Raw genomic sequence first — 21,735 nt, 5'->3', positions numbered from 1 at the left:
GCTGTGCCTTGGGGTGGAGGACACAGAGGGACACACCTGGCAGGTCAAGAGGCAGAAGTAGAGCAAAGGATGGTGGGAAAGACTTTATTGTGATTTCAGCAGGAAGCAACAGGATATGGGAGGGAGGTGAACAGGGATGGGCAGACACTGGGATATAGGGACCACCCTCATTGTTTGGTACTTGGCCTTCGAGTGATCAGAACAGGACAGTCATGGCCAGGAACATGTGAGTCCAATAAAGAAAGTGGTTGGGGTTTAAACTCTGGATTACTCAGTTTGTATTAGAAACAACACACCCTCATGAGAAAGACTCCTATAGAGAATCAGGGATGAGAACACAGGCAGGGGCCAAGGCAAGGTGGCTCAGCATATCACCGGATCATTCAAAGTAAGGCAGATCCAGTGTAAAGCAGGTAGGAGAGATGTCAGAGCAACATGTTTACAGGAGCTAGAACAAGGATAACACCTACCATACATCATGGGAGGAGAGCAATGACTTCCAGCTGTGGTTCAGACTCACCAGATATACCAAGACACACCTGGAACAGAACTCCTGCGTCTTTACGACCCTCCACCCCATCCAAGTCAACTCAGAGGATTATGGAGGTATTTCAGATCTCCTGGGGTTCATATTGGTTTAGAAACAGTTGTAATAATTCCTAGAAGGCCTGGATCTCACCCATTTTCTCGGGGAAGAGTTGCCTTGGCAAACAACCCTGGCTCCTTTAGAGCAAGATTAAGATTCAAGAACACATTTCTTGAGATTGTGTTAAGGTCCATCCCCAAAAGGATCTTGTTTCCTCATTATTTGTTATTCCGTTTTTCTCTGGATAAAGAAATTTCTCTAAGCTTTGTCTTGGATTCATAATGCAGTCTGGGCCTCCTTGTCCCTGGGACAACATTTTGCAAACTCACTTGTTCCCTTCTTACCCTACCAGGGGCTGCTGGAACACCCCAGTGTCCAGCACTTACACATCTCTCTGTTTCCTCCCTACCTGACCTCGGCTGGTGTCACAGCCCTAGTTGTCATCCTGCTAGTGTTTTTTTAATGTTCTCTTTGTGATAACCCTTCCAAGCTCCAGACCACTAGGGCAAGCTGCCTTACTCCACCCGTCCATGACCACACCTAGAGGAACTTAAGCTTGGGTGTGGCCATCACTGCTGATTCATTCATTCATTCCTACTCTGGATCTGCTCCCTCCTAAGTATCATGACCAGCCATCCAGCTCCTATGGTGAAATGGTAGAGCAAATGTGTTTAAAGCTCATCAGTGTGGGCCTGATTAACTAGCATAAACCAATTAAACCCACTGCCTCATTCTTAGAAGACACTAAGGATCTGGGTCCACACACCACTCTGAGCTCTTTCTCCAATATCCTTCCTCAAAGCACCCTGCCCTACTAGCTTTATCTCACAGTTCTCCCTGGGCTGGCCGTAAGATGCTTTGGTTTAGAAAGCTTCTTTAAGCAACCAAACTGAGCAACCTGGGGATGCTGCCAGGCATCGGGGACAGCTCCTCCTACTGCTGTGTTCTATTTGTGCTGCCTCCCGTTGATGGAGATTGCATCATTTAGATCATTCTGTTCTCAAGTGTCGCCAACTTTCCTAACTAAATAGCCCTGAATGCCCTCCATGACCCATCATCTCTCATCCTATTCATCTTCTCTCAAAATGTCCTCATTTTTATTACTTTGAAAGACAGTGACAGACACAGGCAAAATGAGACCTAGTATCTCATGGCTCACTCTTCAAATGACTTCTATAGCAGAACTGAGCTAGGCCAAAGTCAGGGAGCCCATCTCTCAATCTGGCTGTGTCACATGGATGGCAGGGACTGAAGCACTGACAGCCCTCATCTCCTGCTTCCCAGGGTGTGCACCAGCAAGGAGCAGGAAATGGAAGCAGAGCTGGAACTTGAACCCAGGCACCCCAATAGAGTATGCAGGAGTCCCAAGCTGCATCTTAACTGTTGTGCAAACAGCTAGCTAGCACTTGCATCTCACCTAGCAGAACCTGAAACCATCTCACTTACCCATCTGTTTACAGGTTTACTGCTGTTGTCCCCTGGCCATTGTCTTGAGCAGAAAGGTTCATCCGGGCAGGAGTTGCAGGTGACTGCTCTCTAAATAGTTTTCCTGATGTGACGCCTGCAATCGGACCCAGGAAACAACTATTATCAATGAGACTTCACGGAGCTGGAGGTGTGCATATTTAAAAAAAAAAAACATCAATTACAATCTCTTGGGAAGGGGGATGTGACTATGAGATTTTTGCCCTTCCAAGGTCTTCTGGAACTTTTACATTTACTTTAAAGCATCTGCAGTATCCTACCTACCTAAGGAAAAGACAGAGGAAACACCAGGCACTTTGCATTATTGGATTGCAGATTTTTATTCAAACGTACATTTTCCATAGGTGCAAGCCAAGTGTGAGAACCCATTAAGCTAATTCGCATCTTCTCTGTGTGCAAAGAGGGCTGGAGGCAGAGAGGAAGGCCCTTTCACACATCAGAATCCAGCCAAGCAAAGCACTGTGTGAGTGATTCAGCGAGGGCACAGACGTGGGCAGGTGTAAGGCATTGGAGGGCAGGAGGGATCACAAGGTAGGGTAGGGAGTGAGATTTCCAACACCCCATCATGCTGTGCCGTAATCTCTCCATAACCATCCTTTAACTTTTCACGGCAGGCACCCAGACACCAAGCAGAGTATACCCAAAGTGTTCATCACCTTCATGTAGACCCCAAATGACCCAGATAATTTCACAGCCTCTAATTAGATGACAAGCGACATTTCACTAACTTTCCATTGCACTGACTATAAATTGGATCTCAAGAAACTAGATTTTTCATAAATGCCTTCATACATTGTACACTCAGAAACCCCCAACATGGATCACAGAAGCATTGCCCGGGCTGGCAAAAGCATTTTGTTTTGTTTGTTGGAGCCTGATGGACTCAGCCCGTGTAGAGAACTCATTTCTTAATGCCCAACGGGCAGGACACTCCAGTGCCCCCAAGGCCACAGTAGCCATCGGGGTTCTTGCTGAGGTACTGCTGGTGGTAGTCCTCTGCGTAGTAGAAGGTCTGGCCCTCTCGGATGTCAGTGGTGATGGGGCCAAAGCCGTGCTTGGAGAGAACCTGTGGAGACAGGAGAAGGCAGTTCAGGCAAAAGGGGTTGGAGGAGCAGGAGGATTGGGGCGCTGAGGCTCTTCCTTCCAGGCTGGGTGGTGTGGAGCCTGCTTACATAGCTCTGCCAAAGTCGCCTGGCAATGGGAAATTAGGTGCAGGCCAGGTGTTCTGACTCTGGAATTTGGGCTCCAACCACCATTCTCCCTGTTGCCCCACTTGCACTGTGGGTACCTTGGTTTGAACCTGGCGGGTCCCAAGGAGGTTGTAGCCCCAGCTTGCATCCCATATCTCAAGCTGGACTTGGGGTCCCTAATGGCTGTGGTCTCAGGGAATGGAGACCCTGCACCCTAGAGGGTATGAGCTCCAGGCCAGGGAAAGGACATGGCCTGAGGGCTTTGGCAGCTCGTCACCACTCCGTGCAACCTAATTTGAGTGCTGATGGCATCTGCTGCCGAAGAAACACATCAGCACCAACGAGTGAGGGCGGGCCGAGAGCAGAGCTATTTGGGGCAGGAGACAGATTAGGAAACAGACATCGCTCCCCGAGGGTTTTAGCCTTGTTCTTCTGCTTTTTGGATCTCAGCAGTGTCCTCATTCTCTCTCCTCCCCGGCTGCTTGGAGGAATCTGAGCAGGGCGTGCCCGACTCAGCCCCAGCATCCCTAACTCTGAGTGCAGCCTGGAGCTGGCCAGCACCTGTCTGCAGGTCCTTCTGAGATGAAGTCCTCAGGCCTGCCAGGCACGGTAAATCCTACAGGAAGACCCTGCTGCGACTTTCTCCTGGGAACCCGTGCCTTGCACCAGAGTCTCCTTCCAGGCCCCCTGCCCCAGAGGGAAGCCAGGGGGACAATTCTAGATACCAAGAAGGCTGGGAACAGTGGGAGGTATGGTCCCACCAGGGCTGACAGATTGGAATTTCAGGAACACAGGGGTAAGGAATGAGAATGAGGGGGCCCTGCTCATGGCAGCTACAGCCATTTTTTTTTCTGATAAACTAGCAAGTATTGAGGGTTTGCCATAGGCCGCACTGCACAAAGATTTTATGTGTGTTAGTCTGGCCTCACACCCGCTAAGGGCAGGAGGATTCCTGATGGTCATTCAGATTTAAAATGGGTGTTGAGGCACGTTGCAGTAGCCTGGTGGCTAAAATCTCACCTTACATGCTCCAGGATCCAATATGGGCACTGGTAGTATCCTGGCTGCTCTACTTCCCATCCAGCTCCCTGTTTGTGGCCTAGCAAAGCAGTGGAGGATGGCCCAAAACTTTGGGACCCTGCACCCACGTGGAAGACCTGGAGGAAGTTCCTGACTCCTGCATTTAGATCAGCTTAACTCAGACAGTAGCAATCATTTGGGCAGTGAACCAGAAGATAGAAGATCTTTCTGTATATCCTTCTCTCTATATATCTGCCTTTCCAATAAAAAATACAATAAACCTTAAAAAAAATTGGGTGTCGGAGGGCTGTGTCTGGTCCTGGGCGTTCTCAGCTCACCCCACTACTGCTGAGGCAGAAGCCTGCAGCCCACAGTTCATGGATTTTGTTGCTGGCAAGCATCACACGATGAAGGCTGCCAGTGAGAGGAGTGTGCAGGAAATTGGCAGGCAGTGCGAGGGGAGGAAAGTATTATTTGCAAGGCGCAGCTGGGAGGACGCCCAGGTATCTGCAGAGCGCAGAGCTGGGGCCCTGCCAACTCCTTCTCCCGGCTGCCATCCTGGGAGTCGTTCTCGCGCTGTGCAGCAGGCACTAAAAGTCATCCTGTGATGATTTCTGGCAATTTCTGTAACTTTGTGGTATTGTGAAATCTGCTGGTGCTTGCTGTCCCTAATTTTCATGCTTACAGCCTTTCCGGGACTCTGTGAACACTGCCTTCCTTCTGCAGAACCCAGTCAGCTGCAAATGCCTTGGCTGTTCCCTGTGTTCATGCCGGAAGCCTGGCTCGCGCAGCCTTTGGCACCAGAGATGTTTTGGGGTTCTTAAATGAGAGCAAGAATGAGAAACAGGGCTGGGCCGGCTGACCTGGCCATATTTAGAGCCAGAAGCAGCCTTACTACCAGTGTAGGATGGGTCCATGTTGTGTGTGTGTGTGTGTGTGTGTGTTTGAAGTAACACAGTTACTTCAATTTCCCTTAGCAGGTGCAGGTGAAGAACACAGGCTTCAGGATACCAATTCTGCCGCTGACATGGAACGTTTTGGTGATTACGGGAAAGGTCTGCGGGGTGTGCTGCCGCTGTGGGCAGCATTTGGGAGCTTCCAGAAAGAGGAGTCCAATGCAGGTCTTCACAGCCCTGGGTAAGGTAAGGGAAAGGTACCAGGGAGCTTCTTTGATTTAAAACAGTTTCTCAGCTCTTGCGCCTCTCGTGGCTGTACCCAAACACCAAAGCAAGATCCGGACAACTCCTAATGACAATGGAATTCACATCTTGCTGGGTCTGGAACCCAGACCAGCTACACCCAGTCCTCCCCACTGTGCACTCAGCCCCTTCGCTCTTTGCCCACACACGCCACCTGCCCACTCCGCCCTTCCTTGTTCTAAGGTAGCTCCTGCTTTGGCCTCAAAGGCTTCCCCACTGTGCTGGAAGCACCAGAGGCCACAGTTGCACACGTGCTCTGTCCCCTTGCCTGTGTGTCTCTCACTCAGGGCCAGCTGTTGCTCACCTCTGCTCCAACTCTGTACAGCAGTATTACAACTTCTTCCCCACACACTGCCCTGGGGGAATCAGCTGGCATCCCCAAAGTCACAGGAGAAGCCAACAGTAACCTCATTTTCATACCTGCTGTCCCCAGAAGCTTCCTGGGACCAGGTATGGAGAAGAACATACCTCCCAAAGCAGGTTGGCGTCCATGAACGCCAGCCTTGTCCTCACAAGTCGCCTTTCCTACACATCCTTGCTCCAGCGGAGCAGTGGGAAGGCAGGCTGGGAGGTGGGCACCCAGGCAGTAGCACTGCTCTACCACAAGATGGCAGACAGTTCACACTCTTAAAACTCCCAAATAAACAGCCTAGAGCCTGCAGCAACCACAGTTGCCCTCCTGTGTGCTAGTTAGGGCGGGACTAACAGGAGCCAGGCAAACGCACAAGCAAGGTGTCCTGGGCCCTCCACGGCCCTGTCTGTAGGCCCAGGTTACTGTTGGCTTCTCCTGTGTCTTAAACTGGGGCACAGAAGATTGAAAGGTATGAAGGAAACCAGGCATGAAAACCGGAAGGAGAACCATAGCCGCCTCTTGTCCCTTGGGCGATGGGTCTTGTCCCTTGGTTTTCGCAGGTCTTGTCTGTGTGCTCCACTTTGCAGCGTCTTTTCCAGGGCCCTTCTATTGCACTCCGTCCCACGCCCCATGCTTACGCAGGCCCAGGGTTATATAACATTCGAGGCTCTCCCTCTATGCAGGGGCAGACTCGGTGACCTTCACGAGGTCAGTTTTGTCTGATTATCACTGGAGCCACTACCCTCCCCCACACCAAGGAGAGATGGCCTCTGGCTAGCTCCACAGTAGGATGTGCCAGGCTTTTATGTTGGTTTCACTGCATCTCCTCATTTTCACATCTCCTGCAATTTTCTGACTGACTTCTCCCTTCCTCTCTGAGCACTGCTTTCTTGGGTTGTGTTGAGTGAATTTCTTTTTGGATCATTTCATGCCTTTCCATAGCACTTCCTCAGAATGACTTATCCTCTCTTCTCCACTGCAGAAACCCATTTCTCAGCCCCAGCTCAAAGGTTGCTGCTTCTATGAATCCAGTCCTGACACTGACACTTGTGTGTGTGCTCCTGTGTGGGGCAGAAGGGCCATGTGTGAGCACACGTGCAGGTGAGTGCACACCTCATGTATGTACACCCCAGTGCTGATGAGGATGCTGCATGGCCTAAGTTCAGCCTCTACCTTAAATGGACTGTCATGGTGTCTTCTGACCTGCCAGGGCCATTGCTCCTGGTTTGCAACAACACAACAAGCCAGACAGAGGTACAGGCCGAATCCTATCTCTGCGGAGAAGGGGAGGTTACCTGTGTCCACTTGCCCAGCAAACTCCACAGCCCTTACCCTTGCTCCTCCATGCTTGAACAGTAGCCAGTAGCTTGCCAGAAATGCTAAAGCTGGGCCCATTTCCACACATGCTAAAACAGCAGCTCCTGGTCCAAATGATCTGCAGGCGATCTGTGTGTGACTGCACGCGTACAGGACAATTTAAGAAGGTCCCTCTGGGAGACAAATGTATTAGTGGTCTGCATTAGTGGTTGCCTTTCCTCTTGGGGGGTTGGTTATCAGGCTGCCCGTGTGACTTGAGTTAGCCAACGAGCTGTAAGTGAAAGTGACATCATTGTTCCTGGGCAGGAGCTTTGAAGAGTGGGCTGAGCTGTGCCACTTCTCCCTTTCTCCTGCGGTCTCACTGCCTGTGCACCAGCTTGTGACAGCTCTGCCACCCAGGGCTTTGAGGGGTGAGAACAATGATGATCTGGGAGCAGAGCCTACAAACAGAATCTCCAGTTCCCTCCATTCTGTTTCCTGAGCTGTCTCTCTTTGGGATGTGAGAGCTCTCAGCTCAGTCTCAAGGCTGTCTGCAAGCACTTGTTTTTCAACTCCGTAGCCTCGCTTAATGAATGCGAGGTGTGAGGAACGCAGAGCTGGGGCAGGGCCTAACCTGAGCCTCTGGAGCACTCATGGAGTGATTAATTCACAGCCTGATGCATGCAGACAATGACAGTGCCTCATGTGTGGCACCATGCAGGGCCCAGGCAGGGAGAGCCTTCAAGGTGTTAGCGGTTTAGGAAAGAAGGGCCTGGTTTACACCAGGATGCAATGCCTAGAGAGTGTAAAGTCATGACTACCACAAGACAGTCTCTGTGCAACCAAAGTCTCTCAAGTTTGCTGCAATCAGGCCCACAGTTTCACTCAAGGACTTACCTAAGCCCCTCCCATGGCCACCCCCAGCTGGAGAGCCAGAAGGTCTCTACCCATCAGGAGGGTGGGGCTCTGCTGACAGAGGCAGGCATGGCATCCCATATGAGTGCTGCTCTACTTCTGATCCAGCTCCCTAATAATGCACCTGGGAGAGCAGTGGAAGATGCCTCAAGTTCTTGAACCTCTGTTCCCATGTGAGAGACCTGGAGGGCATTTTAACCATTTAGGGAGTGAAAGAACAGATGGAAGAATTCTATCTCTCTGTATCTCTCTCTTGGTGATTCTGTCTTTCAGAAATATAAAATAAGTATTTTTCTTTAAATGGAAGTAGAGAAGGTAGGGGGGGCTCCTGGAGGCTCCAGGTATCCAGTCTATTTCTGTGTGCCCCCACACACAGCGACCCTGCACACATTCTGTTCTCCTGTGGCCCTGCAGCACAGTGGCACCCAGGAGGGCTCACAATGCAAAGGGGCATCCAGGGGAGGGAGATGGCTGCTGTCCTCCATGGCTGACCTTTACTCCCAGAGCCTTACAAGTTCCATGCATCAGTACCTGAGTCTCAGGAAGACTGAATCCTTCCTTCCTCCCCGTGGCCTGCCTGCTTTAATAGTCTTCACCAGGCTGGGCAGCCAACTTTGACCTGAAGAGCGGGCAAATGCAGCTATGATCTCCTGTTGGGAGCCAGCAGACAAAGCTCTGGGTCCCATGGCTGATATGGGTCACCTGCTGTGGGCTCTAGCTTACCCAGGGCTCCCTCCAGCCTTAAGATGGTTTACATCAATCAAGCGTTCAAGGATACTTGTGGTTTCTCTTGATTTGATCTTTCCTTTGAGGTCTGGTGGGTTTGAAAAGGAATTCAAATGGTTTCTCTACAACTCTCCCTTTCATGGCTTTCCATTTCAGGATGACTGGATCCCCCACCCTGCCACCTGCATGTATCTCAGAGGGGTTATAATCTGCTTTTTCATATCTGCAATCAATTAACAACAATCTGCATTTGTTATACTCAGTAGCATTCAGTACACAAAGGAAACCACTTTTCACTTTCCCAAGAAAGTCAAGGACACTGGGTTTCACCTTGAGGATGAAATGCAGATTTCATCAAAAGGAAAAGATCCTTCATTCCAAAAGGTTGAATTCAAAAGAACTTCAAGCAAAACGCCAGCTGCTTAAGTTTGGAAGACTGAATTCAACCAGGGAAAGGAACTTTCCCAAACACCATTTTTCAGTCCGAGGTGGATTTCAGCAGCTTAGAGCTACTGCAAAGAAGGCTGGTCCGAAGTTGAACAGTAGACAGAGTGGCCAGCTGCTCTTGGTTGGCCCAGGGCTTGGGGTTTTCTCAGGGTGCAAAGACTTTCAGTGCCTACCTAAGGGGAGTCTCAGGTCCGTGACCCTACCACAGGACAGGCCAAGCATTCGGTCTCGACTGTGGTATAAGCACTGGGTATTTTGTTCACTCCAGTGGGTGAAAAGGTTCAGTGAAGAGGTTACCTTCCTGGCAAACGTGTCTTTTATGAGCCACGTCTTCCTGTGCCTTTCTAAATTTGGTTCACACTTTGTTTTCTTTTTTAGTTAAATGTTTTATTGAGATATAGTTCACATATGATAAAATCCATATTTTGTACCTTTACAATTTAGGGTACCAGTTTAAGTCTGGGATGATCTGCCTCTGATCCAGTTCCCTACTAACACACACGGGAAAACAGCAGAAGATGGCCCAAGTGTTTGGGCCTTTATAGCCATGTGGGAGCTGCAGAAGAAGCTCCTGACTTCCGCTTGGCCCAGCCCCAGCCACTGCAGCCACTTGGGCAACAGGCCAGCCAACAGAAGGTCTCCTTCTCTGTCTCTCCCTCTCTCTTTGTAACTCTGGAGTTCAAATAAATAAGCACACCTTTTTAAATTTTCACAAGTTAATGGCTTCTGATGCAGCATCACCATCTTCCCCCACTCTTCTATTTCTATTTCTCAGGCTGGAGGCTTTTAGTAAGCTTATCTTCAAATTTGTTCCTTCTTTCCCTTGCTAGTTGAGTTCCTCTTAGGACTTTTTTTTTCCATCTAAGTGACTGCCCTTTTGAATTTATATTTTGCTCTATTTAGTTCCAGAATCCTATTAGTCCCTTGTTTTCCTTATTGATAGTCTTCCGTTGGTGGGACATTGTTCTGCTATTTCCCTCTTTCCCTGGGGAGGTGGTTTTCCTCAGCCCTTCAAGAATATGTGTAGCAACCCTTTGAGCATCTTTGTCTAAGAGTTTCCATGTTTGTCTCGTGGTTTGTCTGGAAAACTTGACATTGGGGTAATTCTGGGTGTCAGATTTTGCCTGACCCCACAGTGCGCTGCTGCTATGTGTTGTGGTTCACTTCCTGAGTGCCTTTCTAGGATTCATTCTGGATGGTTTGTGACCTTTTGGGCATGGCCACAGAAATCTCACGGCTGGTAAAGAACTGGCCCCGGATTGGACATGCCGTACCTGGAAGCTGTCACTTTCCTACCTTGTGCCTTCCCTGCCATGGCAGTATTCAGCTCTGCCTTAAGGGTTTGCTCTCTCCTTGCAGCAGGGCTGTCAAGGTCAACCATGGACCTTCTGGGGCAGGTGCATGCCACAGCTTGCTTATTCTGTTTGCCAGTTGGAGTACATTTGGGGAGTTTTCAGTATTGGGATATTATGAATAAAGCCACTACAAGCATTTGGGAGGTTTTTGTGAACACAAATCCTATTTCTCTTAGGTAAAAATCTCTCAGTGAGATTAAATAAATGAGTTTCTAACTTGACAAAAAAATTCCAGACTGATTGTACCATTCTAATTCCTGCCAGCAATGGATGAGAACTTCTGTGCCTCTGCACCATGGCCAACGCTTCTGGTCATCATTCTATCCCAGGTACAGTAATATCTCCGTGTGGCTGTGATTTCCATTTCTCTAAGCACAGAGGCCATTGGTACCTTTACACTTTCGTTTGATTGTTCATTTTATATGAAAGGCAGAGCAGGGGACAGTGGAGCAGTGCAATGCGTTAAGCTTCTGTGTGCACCACTGACAGAGCACCTGTTCAAATCCTTAGTGTTCTGTTTTGGATCCAGCTTCCTGCTAATACACCTAGGAAGGCAGTGGATGATGGGACCCTGAAGCTCATGTAGGAGACCAGAATGGAGTTCCTGGTTCCTGACTTCAGTTTGGCTCAGCCCTGGCAACTGAGGCCACTTTGGGGCAGTGCATCAGCAGATAGGAGGACTCTCTCCCCCACCTCTTTCTTTGTTTTGGTCTTTTCATCTGTCACTCTGCATTTCAAATACAATTTTAAAAATCAAAGGAAAGAAGGAGACAGAAAGACCTTCTATTCAGTGGTTCATTCTTCAAATGGCTCCAACAGCCAGAGTGGGCAAAGCCAAAGCCAGTAGCCAGGAACTCCATTCAGGACTCCTATAAGAGTGACAGGAGCCCAAGTATGTGAGCTATCTTCTGCAGCCTTAGTAGGTGCATTAGCAGGAGACTTGATTGAAAGCAGAACAGTGACCTGGGTTCAAAACATGTGGTGGCCTAACCCTCTGCACCACAGCACTGGTCCCCTTTTAACATTCCTATTTGCCTTTATATCTTCTTGGTGAAGCATCTGTTCAAGTCTTCCTTTTTGCCTTTTTTTTTTTTGAGAGACAGAATCAATCTCTCTCTCTCTCTCTCTCTCTCTCTCTCTCTCTCTCTCTCTTTCTCTCTCTCTCTTACACACACACACACACACACACACACACCGACAGAGCTCTTATCTGGTGGTTCACTCCCAAGCTATCTGAAATGGCCAGGGCTGAGTCAGGCTGAAGCCAGGAGCTGGGAACTCAGGTCAGCTCTCCCACATGTATGGCAGGGCCCCAGGCACAGGAGCCATCATCACTGCCTCCCAGGGTGTGCACTGACAGGAAGCTGGAATTGGAAGCTGGAACTGACAATCAAACCCCAGAACTGCCAAAAGGGATGAAGGAGCCATCTTAACTGCCAGGCCAAATGTCTATCTCTCCACTTTTTAAAATTAGTTTATTTTTATTACTGAATTCTGAAAGTTATCTACATATTTCAAAACTATGTTTTGATTTACCCCTATGATACTCTTATTGAGCTTCCTGGCTCTACATCTTTTCTCAAATAACAGATAATATCTACATATGTATGCATGCACTCACACACAGCTACTCAGCAATGTGATTTTTTAAAAATTTTTTTCAAGAAAAACTGGCTTCGTCCCTGTTCAGACACTGTGAAAAGTCCCAGGGAAGCAGCGTTGACTGGCCAATGGTCCTTATGACTTAGGAAGTGTCAGAAATGTGGTTTAAATTTGGATTAAGCTAAGAAAATGCATTAGAAAGACTTCATGTAATCAGATTAGCTTTTTGTGTGGAAAATTAACTGTATTCAGATAAATAATTGAAATATTTTTATTGAGACTTTGCAAAGGTTATTCATTATCATTTATAAAATTCCTTCTTTATTAATAGTCAAGAGTATTCCTGCACACAGCTCTTGTCAGAAGTGTCATGTGCTCTGAGAGAATGCAGTCTGCATTAGGAGATTTCTAGTGTAATTTTAAATGGATACTGCTCTATTCCAAACTTATAAAACGTGATGAAAGGCAAGTTCAAAGACAGAGTAAAACCACTCTGCAGAGCACACACCCCTTCCCTGCTGAAGGGAGCAGCCCTGAGGCATGTGTGGCTTGAGTGTGACATGACCTTGCATCTACAGAGCTGCTGGCAGAACCTTCTGGAACTCAGAGAAAACTGCCGTTCAGCAGAAACTTACAGAGCCATGACAATTTCTTAAAGTCTCCTCACACTGGGTCTAAATGCTGTGATGCAGTAACGTTGTCATTTTTTTTGATTCACTGATTAAGACAGTAAGAGTTGTGCTCATTTCAATATTAAGAAATTAAACCCTCCCTGGAGACTTCCTCTGCCCTGGGGTGGGTTACATCTGTTGGCTGCAAACAGGCTGGCCCGCTTGCGAGCAGACAGGCTCCCTTGGGCTGCAATATGTATCACCTCACGTTGTATTGGACACGGCTTAGAATTAGATGACTGGGAGCTTTTGTTATTTATCAAAGGAAGCTAAAAATAAGAGCGGACAATAGGATGTGAGCCGTGAGAGAAGATGCATTTAAGATACAGTCTGCTGTAAAGATTTAGCTTCTGATCTCACACGGTTGAGGCTATACGACAATGCTAAAGAAAGCAGGAAAAGATGCTATTGTCAGTGTCCTGTGGCTTATAAGTAAGTGATACTGCGTGAGCGAAGGAGGGAGAGCAGCCCACAGAAGATGGTTTCCTGAGTGTGAACTGTCAGAGCGCAGTGTTGAAGCTGCTGCTGGGGACAAACATGGCTCGCTTCACAGTGTCAGGTGACTGCATGCCAACATCCACACGGGACATCACAGGAGTGCCTGGGGCCTCTGGGGTTCCTCTGACTGGCAGGCAGGATAGGAGGGGTCTCCGCTCAGCCTGTGCAAGCTTCTTAGCAAGCAAACAAGGTCAGGATTCTTTTTAAAGAAGGCAGCAAGGAAGGGAATGAAGGGAGGAGCCTGGGGGTGGTGGGGATTGGAAAGAAGAGGAAAACTGAAAACGCAATCATCCACAATAGGTCCTGGCTGCTCCTGGCCCAAGTACAATATTCATTTTTTAAGGTTCAGAAACCAGCAGAAGAAGCGGAAGCACCCTTAGGAGAAGGAACTGAGAATTTGCACATCATTTGTGGGCCTTTTAGTATAAGATAGTAAACACCTCCTTTATCCTATCTGGAGGTACCAAAAATCCCTGATAGTATCTCCAGGGGTGTTCAAGTAGGTCATCTTTGTGCAGAGGTGGGTGACAACAGGGTCAGAGCTTTGCTCCTGGTATCTGACCTAGGAACCTGGGCTTTTCATCTGTCAAATGCGGCTATAATACCCTCCTCTCAGTGTTGTTCAGAAAAGCAGATGGATTTTTGGAAATAATATATTCCATAGATTCTATTTCTATAGCAGTCTCAAGCTGTGCTAGTGAATTTTGTGATGCCACGGTCTTTCTGAGCCCATAGGATTATCATGATGTGGGAACAATCAGGCAGTAGGGGAGGAGTCAATGGTCTCACTAACTGAACCTTTATCCCACCCTTTCTTGGTTTTCCCTGGCACACTCAATCTAGTGACTTGGATTTTCACATCACCCAGATTTGTGGTGGTGCTTTGAAGACACTGTTAGCCTGATTTGTCCCATCAGAGTGGTGCTGGTACCTGATCTACCATCATGAGGACCAAATGTCACATCATGCACAGCAGTGGACAGGACACGCACCTGTCATGGGGAGGAATCTGGATACAGGCGTTGTAGGACAACCTATTTTCCTTTAACATTCTGTATGAAGACACATCTTCATTCATATCTATTAGGACCTCAGTGAAAATCCTGTGCCTTGAAGACCAGGACCAGGACTGGGTTGGTAGGCACAAAAGTTTAAATCACTGGAGCACTCACTGCTAGCTAGTGTCTGTCTACATGCTTTATATCTATGGCCTTCTGGCTTCCTCATCACTGTCTGTGATGAAAGTAGTGTCATCTGCCCCCTTTTGGGAAGGAGAACACTCTGCATGGAGAATAAGGGAAGCAAAATTTATGCTCACGCAGTCCAACACCAGAACTTGTATTTTTTAACTGTGTACTGTAGTGATGTTTTTTTTACAAGTCTTCCATGTCCACTGTGTGAATAATACCAAGTGATCCCTTGGTATCCATGGGAGTTTTTGTCCCAATCCTTCCATGAATTCCAACATCTGTGGATGCTCAAAGTCTTCATGAGAAATGGCATGGTACATTCATATAATTTATATACACAGCCTCCCATATACTTTACATCACCTCTAAATTACTTAGGATAATTGATATAAGGTGAATACTAAGTAGATGGCTGTTATACTGTGTTGTTTAGAAAATAATGACAAGAAAACAAAGTCTGTTTGTGCTCTGCAAAAATATAAATTGGGGCAGATCTTATCAACCTGCAGTTGGTTGGAGCTGTGGATTAGATGGAGGGTATAGTAGTTGTATTGTTTCCTTTCACTACGATGGGAGAGCTTGACTGCATTTAAAAACCTGGATACTTATTTTACATATACTGCTGTAAATGCCACTCTAAAGATGCGAAATGGCAGCACTGCCACATCATGTTGCAGAGAACCCTGGTTTTGTACATTTCCTCCCAGCAATATGACCATTTGTTCCAGGCTTATCCTTCCTGCTGGTAAACTCAAACACTGCAATAACACAGGATTTTTGCCTTTTTGTTTTTACTCCATTCATGATCTCATGATTCACCTTGAAACAAAATGAGAATTTGGTGTGGAGGCTTTAGTTAGCTTGTCAATTCTTTTATTGGAAGCCTCAGAAGTTTCCTATCTCACTGAGTCTTTGCAGTCCTATTAATTCTCTCAAAGAATCTATGCATTGCCAGCCAAGATTAAAGATGGAAGTGCTCCCTGCCAAAATTCTCAGCATGGATACCTGATCAGAATTCAAAGACAGTAGGTACTAAAAATAAATATATAGTGAGCAAGTATGAATTTTGCTAAAAGCATAAAATATCCTAATGCTACTATACTGTGTGCTTTAGACCAATGCTGACTCCTGTTCCATATCCTATCTTCACCATCTTCCAGTAAACAGACCCTTCCCTGGATTTTGCCTACTACTGTCTGCCACTCATAACTCTCCATCCTAGAATATCAGACCCAGACCATCCAAATCCAAGTTGTCAGTCTTCTCTCCTAAAGCCGTGGTTTGCTCCCTTCCCTCTGTGGGCACAAGGCATCATCAGCCACCTCTCCTACAAGCTATATATCTCATTGCTCTCATCAACTCTTCCCTATCTGACATTCCACAGCAAAGCAGAACCATCAGGCAAATCTCCACAACTCATATTGAAGGGTTCACCAATCCACCTTCATTCTCATGATCCCTTCTAAGGCCCAGTCATCACCAACCTATGTCTGGACAGTTCCTCTCCCCCTCACTGTCACTCCACTACAATCTATGCCCTATTATACTGGGATAGAGTTTATACCAGGAGCTGACGAAAGGCTGACTGCGAGAACAGGAAATTTTACAACTACCTCTGCCTGGTGAAATATCTAACTCTTGATAATGGCATTTGCACAGATACAGAGAGAATGTCACCCCTGACAAGGTCAAACTCAAGGCCATCTGTCCCCAGCATGAACTGTGTTGTGCTTCTCTGAGTTGCACATATGTTAAGGCGTGCTCAGGTGGCTCGGTGAGTGGTCTAAACAGAGACAGAAAAATCCCTTGGGGCAGGTGTTTGTCAAAGTGCTTAAAGTCATCTCTTTGGGAGCCCCACAATCCAGGGCAGAGTCCACAGGTTCAGGTTGAGTCCTCTGCTTCCAGTCTCGTTTCCTGCTAATGTGTGCCCTGAGAGGCAGCAGGTGATGATGGCTCAAATGCAGGGCCCAGGTTTGCTTTTATGCTCCTGGAGTCAGCATGGCCTAGTCCCAGTCGTCGTGGGTATTTAGGGAATGAAGCAGAAGACAGCAGCTCGTTCTGTATCTCTCTTTCAAATAAAGACAGAACATAGAAAATAACTGAACTCTTCAAAGAAACTGCATGGAGCAGGAGAGACAGGACTTCTACCTCTCATATGTTAAAAAAAAAATAATGGAAGAAAAGAAAGAAAACAATACCTTTCTGGTGTTCAGGATAGCCTGTCAGTTTAACTTATGTCAAGTGGGAAAAGTAAGTTAAGTGCTGACATCTGCCAGTGCTGCCACTCCTAGGGCAAATTCTAGCCTGCCTACCCTTGGGCATACCCACCAGCTCCCTCCACCTTCTGTGATTTTAACTGCCTGACAGGGAGCCTACCAACCTGTATGACCTGTATGACGTTGACCAACTCACCTAACTGTTCTGTACTTGAATTTCTCTACCTCTAAAATGAAAATGGCAGTGTTATCCAGGAGAGAGGTAAGCTAAAAGCTCACAAAGCTCTTTAAGAGACTGTGATTCTCATTTTCTGTATGACTGAAAGAGACTCAGAGAGGTTTAGTGAGTTTCCCAAAGTCACATAGCTACCAACATGCTGTGATGTGGGCAACCATTCTGGGCTCACCCTGTTAGATTTTGTCTCAGCACCTCTGGCTGAGGACATGCCCACATGCTCCCTGCCCCAACTGTCACACATTGGATGGATCTGGCTTCTCAATCCAGCCAGCTGGGTTCACCACTCCACAAAGAATCAGACAAGGGAAAGTCAATAACTTATCTCCCCAGGATCAAGAGCAGGCAACACAGTATTCAGTTCCTCTGATCTTATTCTGATCCTGTCTAGGCTGCTAACACCTCACTCACTACAGACAGCCTTATCCCTGGAAGTTATTTATGGCTTTCTCTTATGGCTTCCTCTCTCCTTGTGGTCTATCGGGTGGTACGTAGCAGGCATGTGTGTATGTGTGTCTGTGCATGTGTATTATTCCTCAGAGCTGACCTCCAAACCTCTCCACACTGCTCCCATTCCTATCACTGACTCTAATGCTGTGGCTAACATTAAGTAAAACAATAGATATGGGGTTCTTAGGTGTCCAAGGTCCAGGCAAAGTGATGGTTTAGGGATCAGGGTAAGGAGGAGGAAAAATGTGAGTTTTAATCTCATCTCTTCTCTCTCTCTCTTTCTCTCTCTCTCAATCTCTTTAAGAATCTGGCACCAAGACCTCATCTCCTTCCTGCCAGCGATGCAGCAGTAGTAATTTGGCAACGGTCACAAGCCAGATGTCACCCTCATCTGGCTGCCTAGGCTGCAGAGCTGTTTGGAACGAGCAGACCAATCATGGGACAGGTGGGGCTCTTGCAAAGCTGTGGAGCAGCCTAGCCCGAGCTGGCCCTTACACACTGCCCTGAACCTGGGTCAGGGCTGGCCAGTGGGCAGCTGTGCTCAGGTTGTAGGCAGCAGGCCACTTGGAGGAGTAGACTCGCTCTTCACCTTCTGACTGGGCTGCAGGACCCCGCTCCCTCTGGCACAGGGAAGGATAGACATGCTTTGCTACTTTGAGACGAGATGAAGCTCCCAATTAGTTTGGTCCTGGCCCCAGCACAGCGGCTCCCATAAGTCTCTGTTGCCACACATATGCAAGGTCACACTCTGGAAAACAGATGGAGGGGGGCCAAGGACGACACAACCCCTGCTCTGAGGCTGTGGCCAACCACAGCCAGTCCTTCACGGGCTACATGCAGACCACAAGCATGAGGCCACTGTGGGCTGCTGAGGGTCTACAGTCACACTCCTCCACAGCTGCTGTAGTGGGAGAGAGACAATCGTGCATGAGAGGCAGACATGCCGGGGCTCCTGGCCTGCAGCCAGACTGAGATGGGTGGCCCCGGGGAGGGGGAGGGGAAGCATTGTAAAGTTCTGGAATAAGCCCCTGGGCTATACCTGACCCCCCTTGTGGCAGGTGCCTTTAGAACAGAGCTGAGGGCTAGGCTGTGTGTCTATGTACACATCAGCACGTGTGGAGAGAGGGGGAGGGGGCAATATTGCAGCACAACCTGCCAGCCAGCCCATTTCAGTTGCCATCTGCTGTGGAGAGCTGCAGCACCTGTCAGAAACAGCTGCTGACGGCAGATCAGAGGTGAGGGGGGAGAGGAACCCTGCACAGGGAGGGAGGAGTGAGTAGTGCAGGGAGCACATGCCTGGCCCCTCAGGAATGCCAACTGTTTACTTGGAAGCCCGTCCCATGGAGGGAGGCTGGCAGTGACAACCTGCACTGGTACATGAGGCAAGTGGCTCTCCTGCCTCCCTTGGGGGCAGCTCCACAGGTGTTTGTTACATGCACACAGGAATTCCTGTTGGGAAGAGGGGAAACATTCCAGGGCTGCTCTTGGTAGCAGGTGGGAATCCTAGGACTCTGTGATGGAAACCCCTGCCCTCCCTGTTTCTGGAGCAAGGGCAGCAAGACCCCCCATCTTCCTGGCACTGTGGGGGAACAAAGAGGCCCCTCTGTTGAGGGTCGGGATTGGGCCAGGGTTGCACCACCAGATTTGCTCCTACTCTGAAAAAACACTTTTTACATATTGATGAAGTTTACTTCATTCATATAAAATAAGACCCTTTAATACTGTAATGGCTTTTAGTGAGAAATCCCTGCCCATTCTGTTTTACAATATTTAAGTTTTGAAAAAATTGACCTTATGTATGTGAAAGGGACACACACACACACACACACACACACACAATCTCTGGAGCGTCTACTGGTTTACTTCCCAAGTGCCCATCTCAGCCTGAACCAATTGAAGCTAAAGGCAGGAGTCAGAAACTTGATCTAGGTCCCCCATGTTAGTCACAGGGGCCCAATTGTAAGGATACACTCGGACTGAACCCACCAACCTGGACTCGATGCCACCTTGAATGCCGTGAATGCCTGCATACAAGTCCACTTGCCTAACCAAGCTTAGTGCCCTTCATGTTTAAACTGTGCACTCCCCTAATCCCTTGAGGCGTATATTCCTGGTGTCTACCTACAGCTACATCTGCCAGCGGCTGATCCACACTCCCTATCTCCTTACCCCAAGGCCAGAAAAGGTGTCTCTCTCCTTTGTTCTTTCTCTACTCTGCTCTCACCTTCTCCCTACCCCACACTACCTCTCTCACTAAGATAAAGGCCTCTGTGTCTGCTGTGTCTGCATCTTGGGTTTGTGGGAAAAAAAAAGCTAATGTCAATCACTTACTGTTATCTACTGCCTCTCAGGATGTGCATGAGCAGGAAGCTGGAGTCAGGAGCCACAGCTGGGACTTGAACCCAGGCACTCCAAAAAAGTAATGCAATGTTTTAACCACCAAGCCAAATGCCCACCCTGGCGCTTTTTTTTTTTTTTTTTTTTTTTTTTTTTTTTTTGCCATTGAGTAAATGCTCATGAATTACTGGGATTTTAGCACTTTGTTTTCTGTAATACTCAACCATCTTTTCTGGTAGGTGTAGCTTCTATCCCTCCAGAATGGAGGACTAAGCGTTAATGATGTGGAAGTGATTCACTGGGGACACACAACAGTTATATGCAAAGTGAGGACTTCTGTCCAGCCAGTATACCTTCAGCCTCAGACCTGGGGACCAGATGGCTCTGCTGCTGCTATTTTCCATTTGTGCCTTTGACCACTGAAACCCGTGGTTGTGGGAAGCACCCACACTGCAGGCCTCTGTGGGACACATGTCCTGTGCAATCCATTTCACCCACAATAGCCCACATCAACCTTTCTCTTGAAGGTCAAGTCCAGCTCAAAACTCACTTTGCCTGGCCCTATTGGAAGTTCTCCCCCTCGGTCCCCAGGCTCTCCTATTCCATTACAACCTTTGTCTTCCTTGGAGCAGACACCCTCAGGGACCTTTATGATCCAGGGAGCACCTTAGAAACAAGCAAGCACCTTGCCACCTTCATGGGAGCACAATTCACGAAATACTGACAACCCTGCTCCCCTACATCCTTCAATCAGATTGCCACTGCCTCCAGGCAGCAATCCCTAAAATGCAGGTGTACTATGTAAAGAAAATGTGGCTCACATACTTGTTCCCACTCCTGCTTTCCTCTTCTCAGGCGCACAAGGGCAAAAATGCCAATGTTCTCAGCTCCAGCCCTTACTCAGCTAATCCCATGTACCTTTTTACATGAAGTGTGCTTGTATGTATACACATACACACACGAGCCTGAGTAGGTCACAGGACATAGAGTACTCCTGACCTTATTTCTGATGTATTTCCATTGCTTCCTTTAATAACCCAGACTATCAAGATTTCTCAGGAATTTTTACCCTTCAGCTCTCTTCCTGCCCTACAGCTCTTCCATAACAGCTTCATATCTACAATCCATCCGGACTAATTACATAAAAAATCTGACTGTCTCTGCTTTTAAAAGTCTACTTTTCTGAAGCATATGGTTTTTCACCCCTCTAACTTCCACCCTACCACACACGCATGCACACATACACACACACACCACTCCACTTTATAGACACTGAACACTGTAGACCCCTGGATAGCCCATGCTGATTTCAGACCTCATACTTCCTCACAGCTACTTGGCCTTCTTCATCTAAGACTCCACCACCATGGATTTAACCAAGCACAGACAGAACACTATGTGATCAGGCCTATGCCCTTGCCTCTGTACCTAACATGTAGACATCCCTCTTTCTTGTCGTTATTCCCTAAGCAATACACCACAACAGCCATCTACAAAGCACAGACACTACACTGGGCATTACAAATAATCTAGAAATGAATTACAGGATATGGGGAATGTGGGCAGGCTACATGTAAACACTGTACCAGTTTATATAAGCAAGTTGAGCACCTGCTGATTTTGGTATCTGCCTCTCGCATGTCCCACTTTATTCTTCCAAAGCAGTACAAACAGCAGCTCCTTTGTGACTAGTTTTGACAGGTCTCCCTAACACTCTGAATCCAAAGCACCACTGGCTGTTCTTTTCACATGTGCTGTGCATCTTCATCATTATTAGGAACACCAGTTAAGAGTGATAACCAACAGAGTCACCACCATCACGGCCACCTCCTCTACTGATTCTCACATGCCTCTGCACATTCTAATGCCATAGCAGACATCTGGTAGACCATACTCATTTGTCTACTTCTTCCCCTAGAGAGTCAGATCTATGAGGACAAAGACTGTCATTTGTGCACCTGTGCA

General features: G+C 47.8%; 1 protein-coding gene across 3 annotated transcripts in view; it reads right to left on the bottom strand.

Annotated features, from left to right (window-relative positions):
* Positions 1–2,366: 2,366 nt before the first annotated feature.
* Positions 2,367–21,735, bottom strand: part of MSRA (methionine sulfoxide reductase A) — a 409,813-nt gene continuing 390,444 nt past the window's right edge. For all 3 annotated transcript variants that reach the window (XM_058670091.1, XM_058670087.1, XM_058670090.1), the window contains exon 6: positions 2,367–3,137. In XM_058670091.1, coding sequence (XP_058526074.1) covers positions 2,973–3,137 — 165 coding nt within the window. In that variant the 3' untranslated portion in view covers positions 2,367–2,972. The remainder of the gene's footprint in view (positions 3,138–21,735) is intronic.

Source organism: Ochotona princeps, chromosome 11 (assembly GCF_030435755.1).
Source record: "Ochotona princeps isolate mOchPri1 chromosome 11, mOchPri1.hap1, whole genome shotgun sequence".
NCBI classification, from domain to species: domain Eukaryota; kingdom Metazoa; phylum Chordata; class Mammalia; order Lagomorpha; family Ochotonidae; genus Ochotona; species Ochotona princeps.
This window is presented reverse-complemented; position numbering and strand designations above follow the sequence as displayed.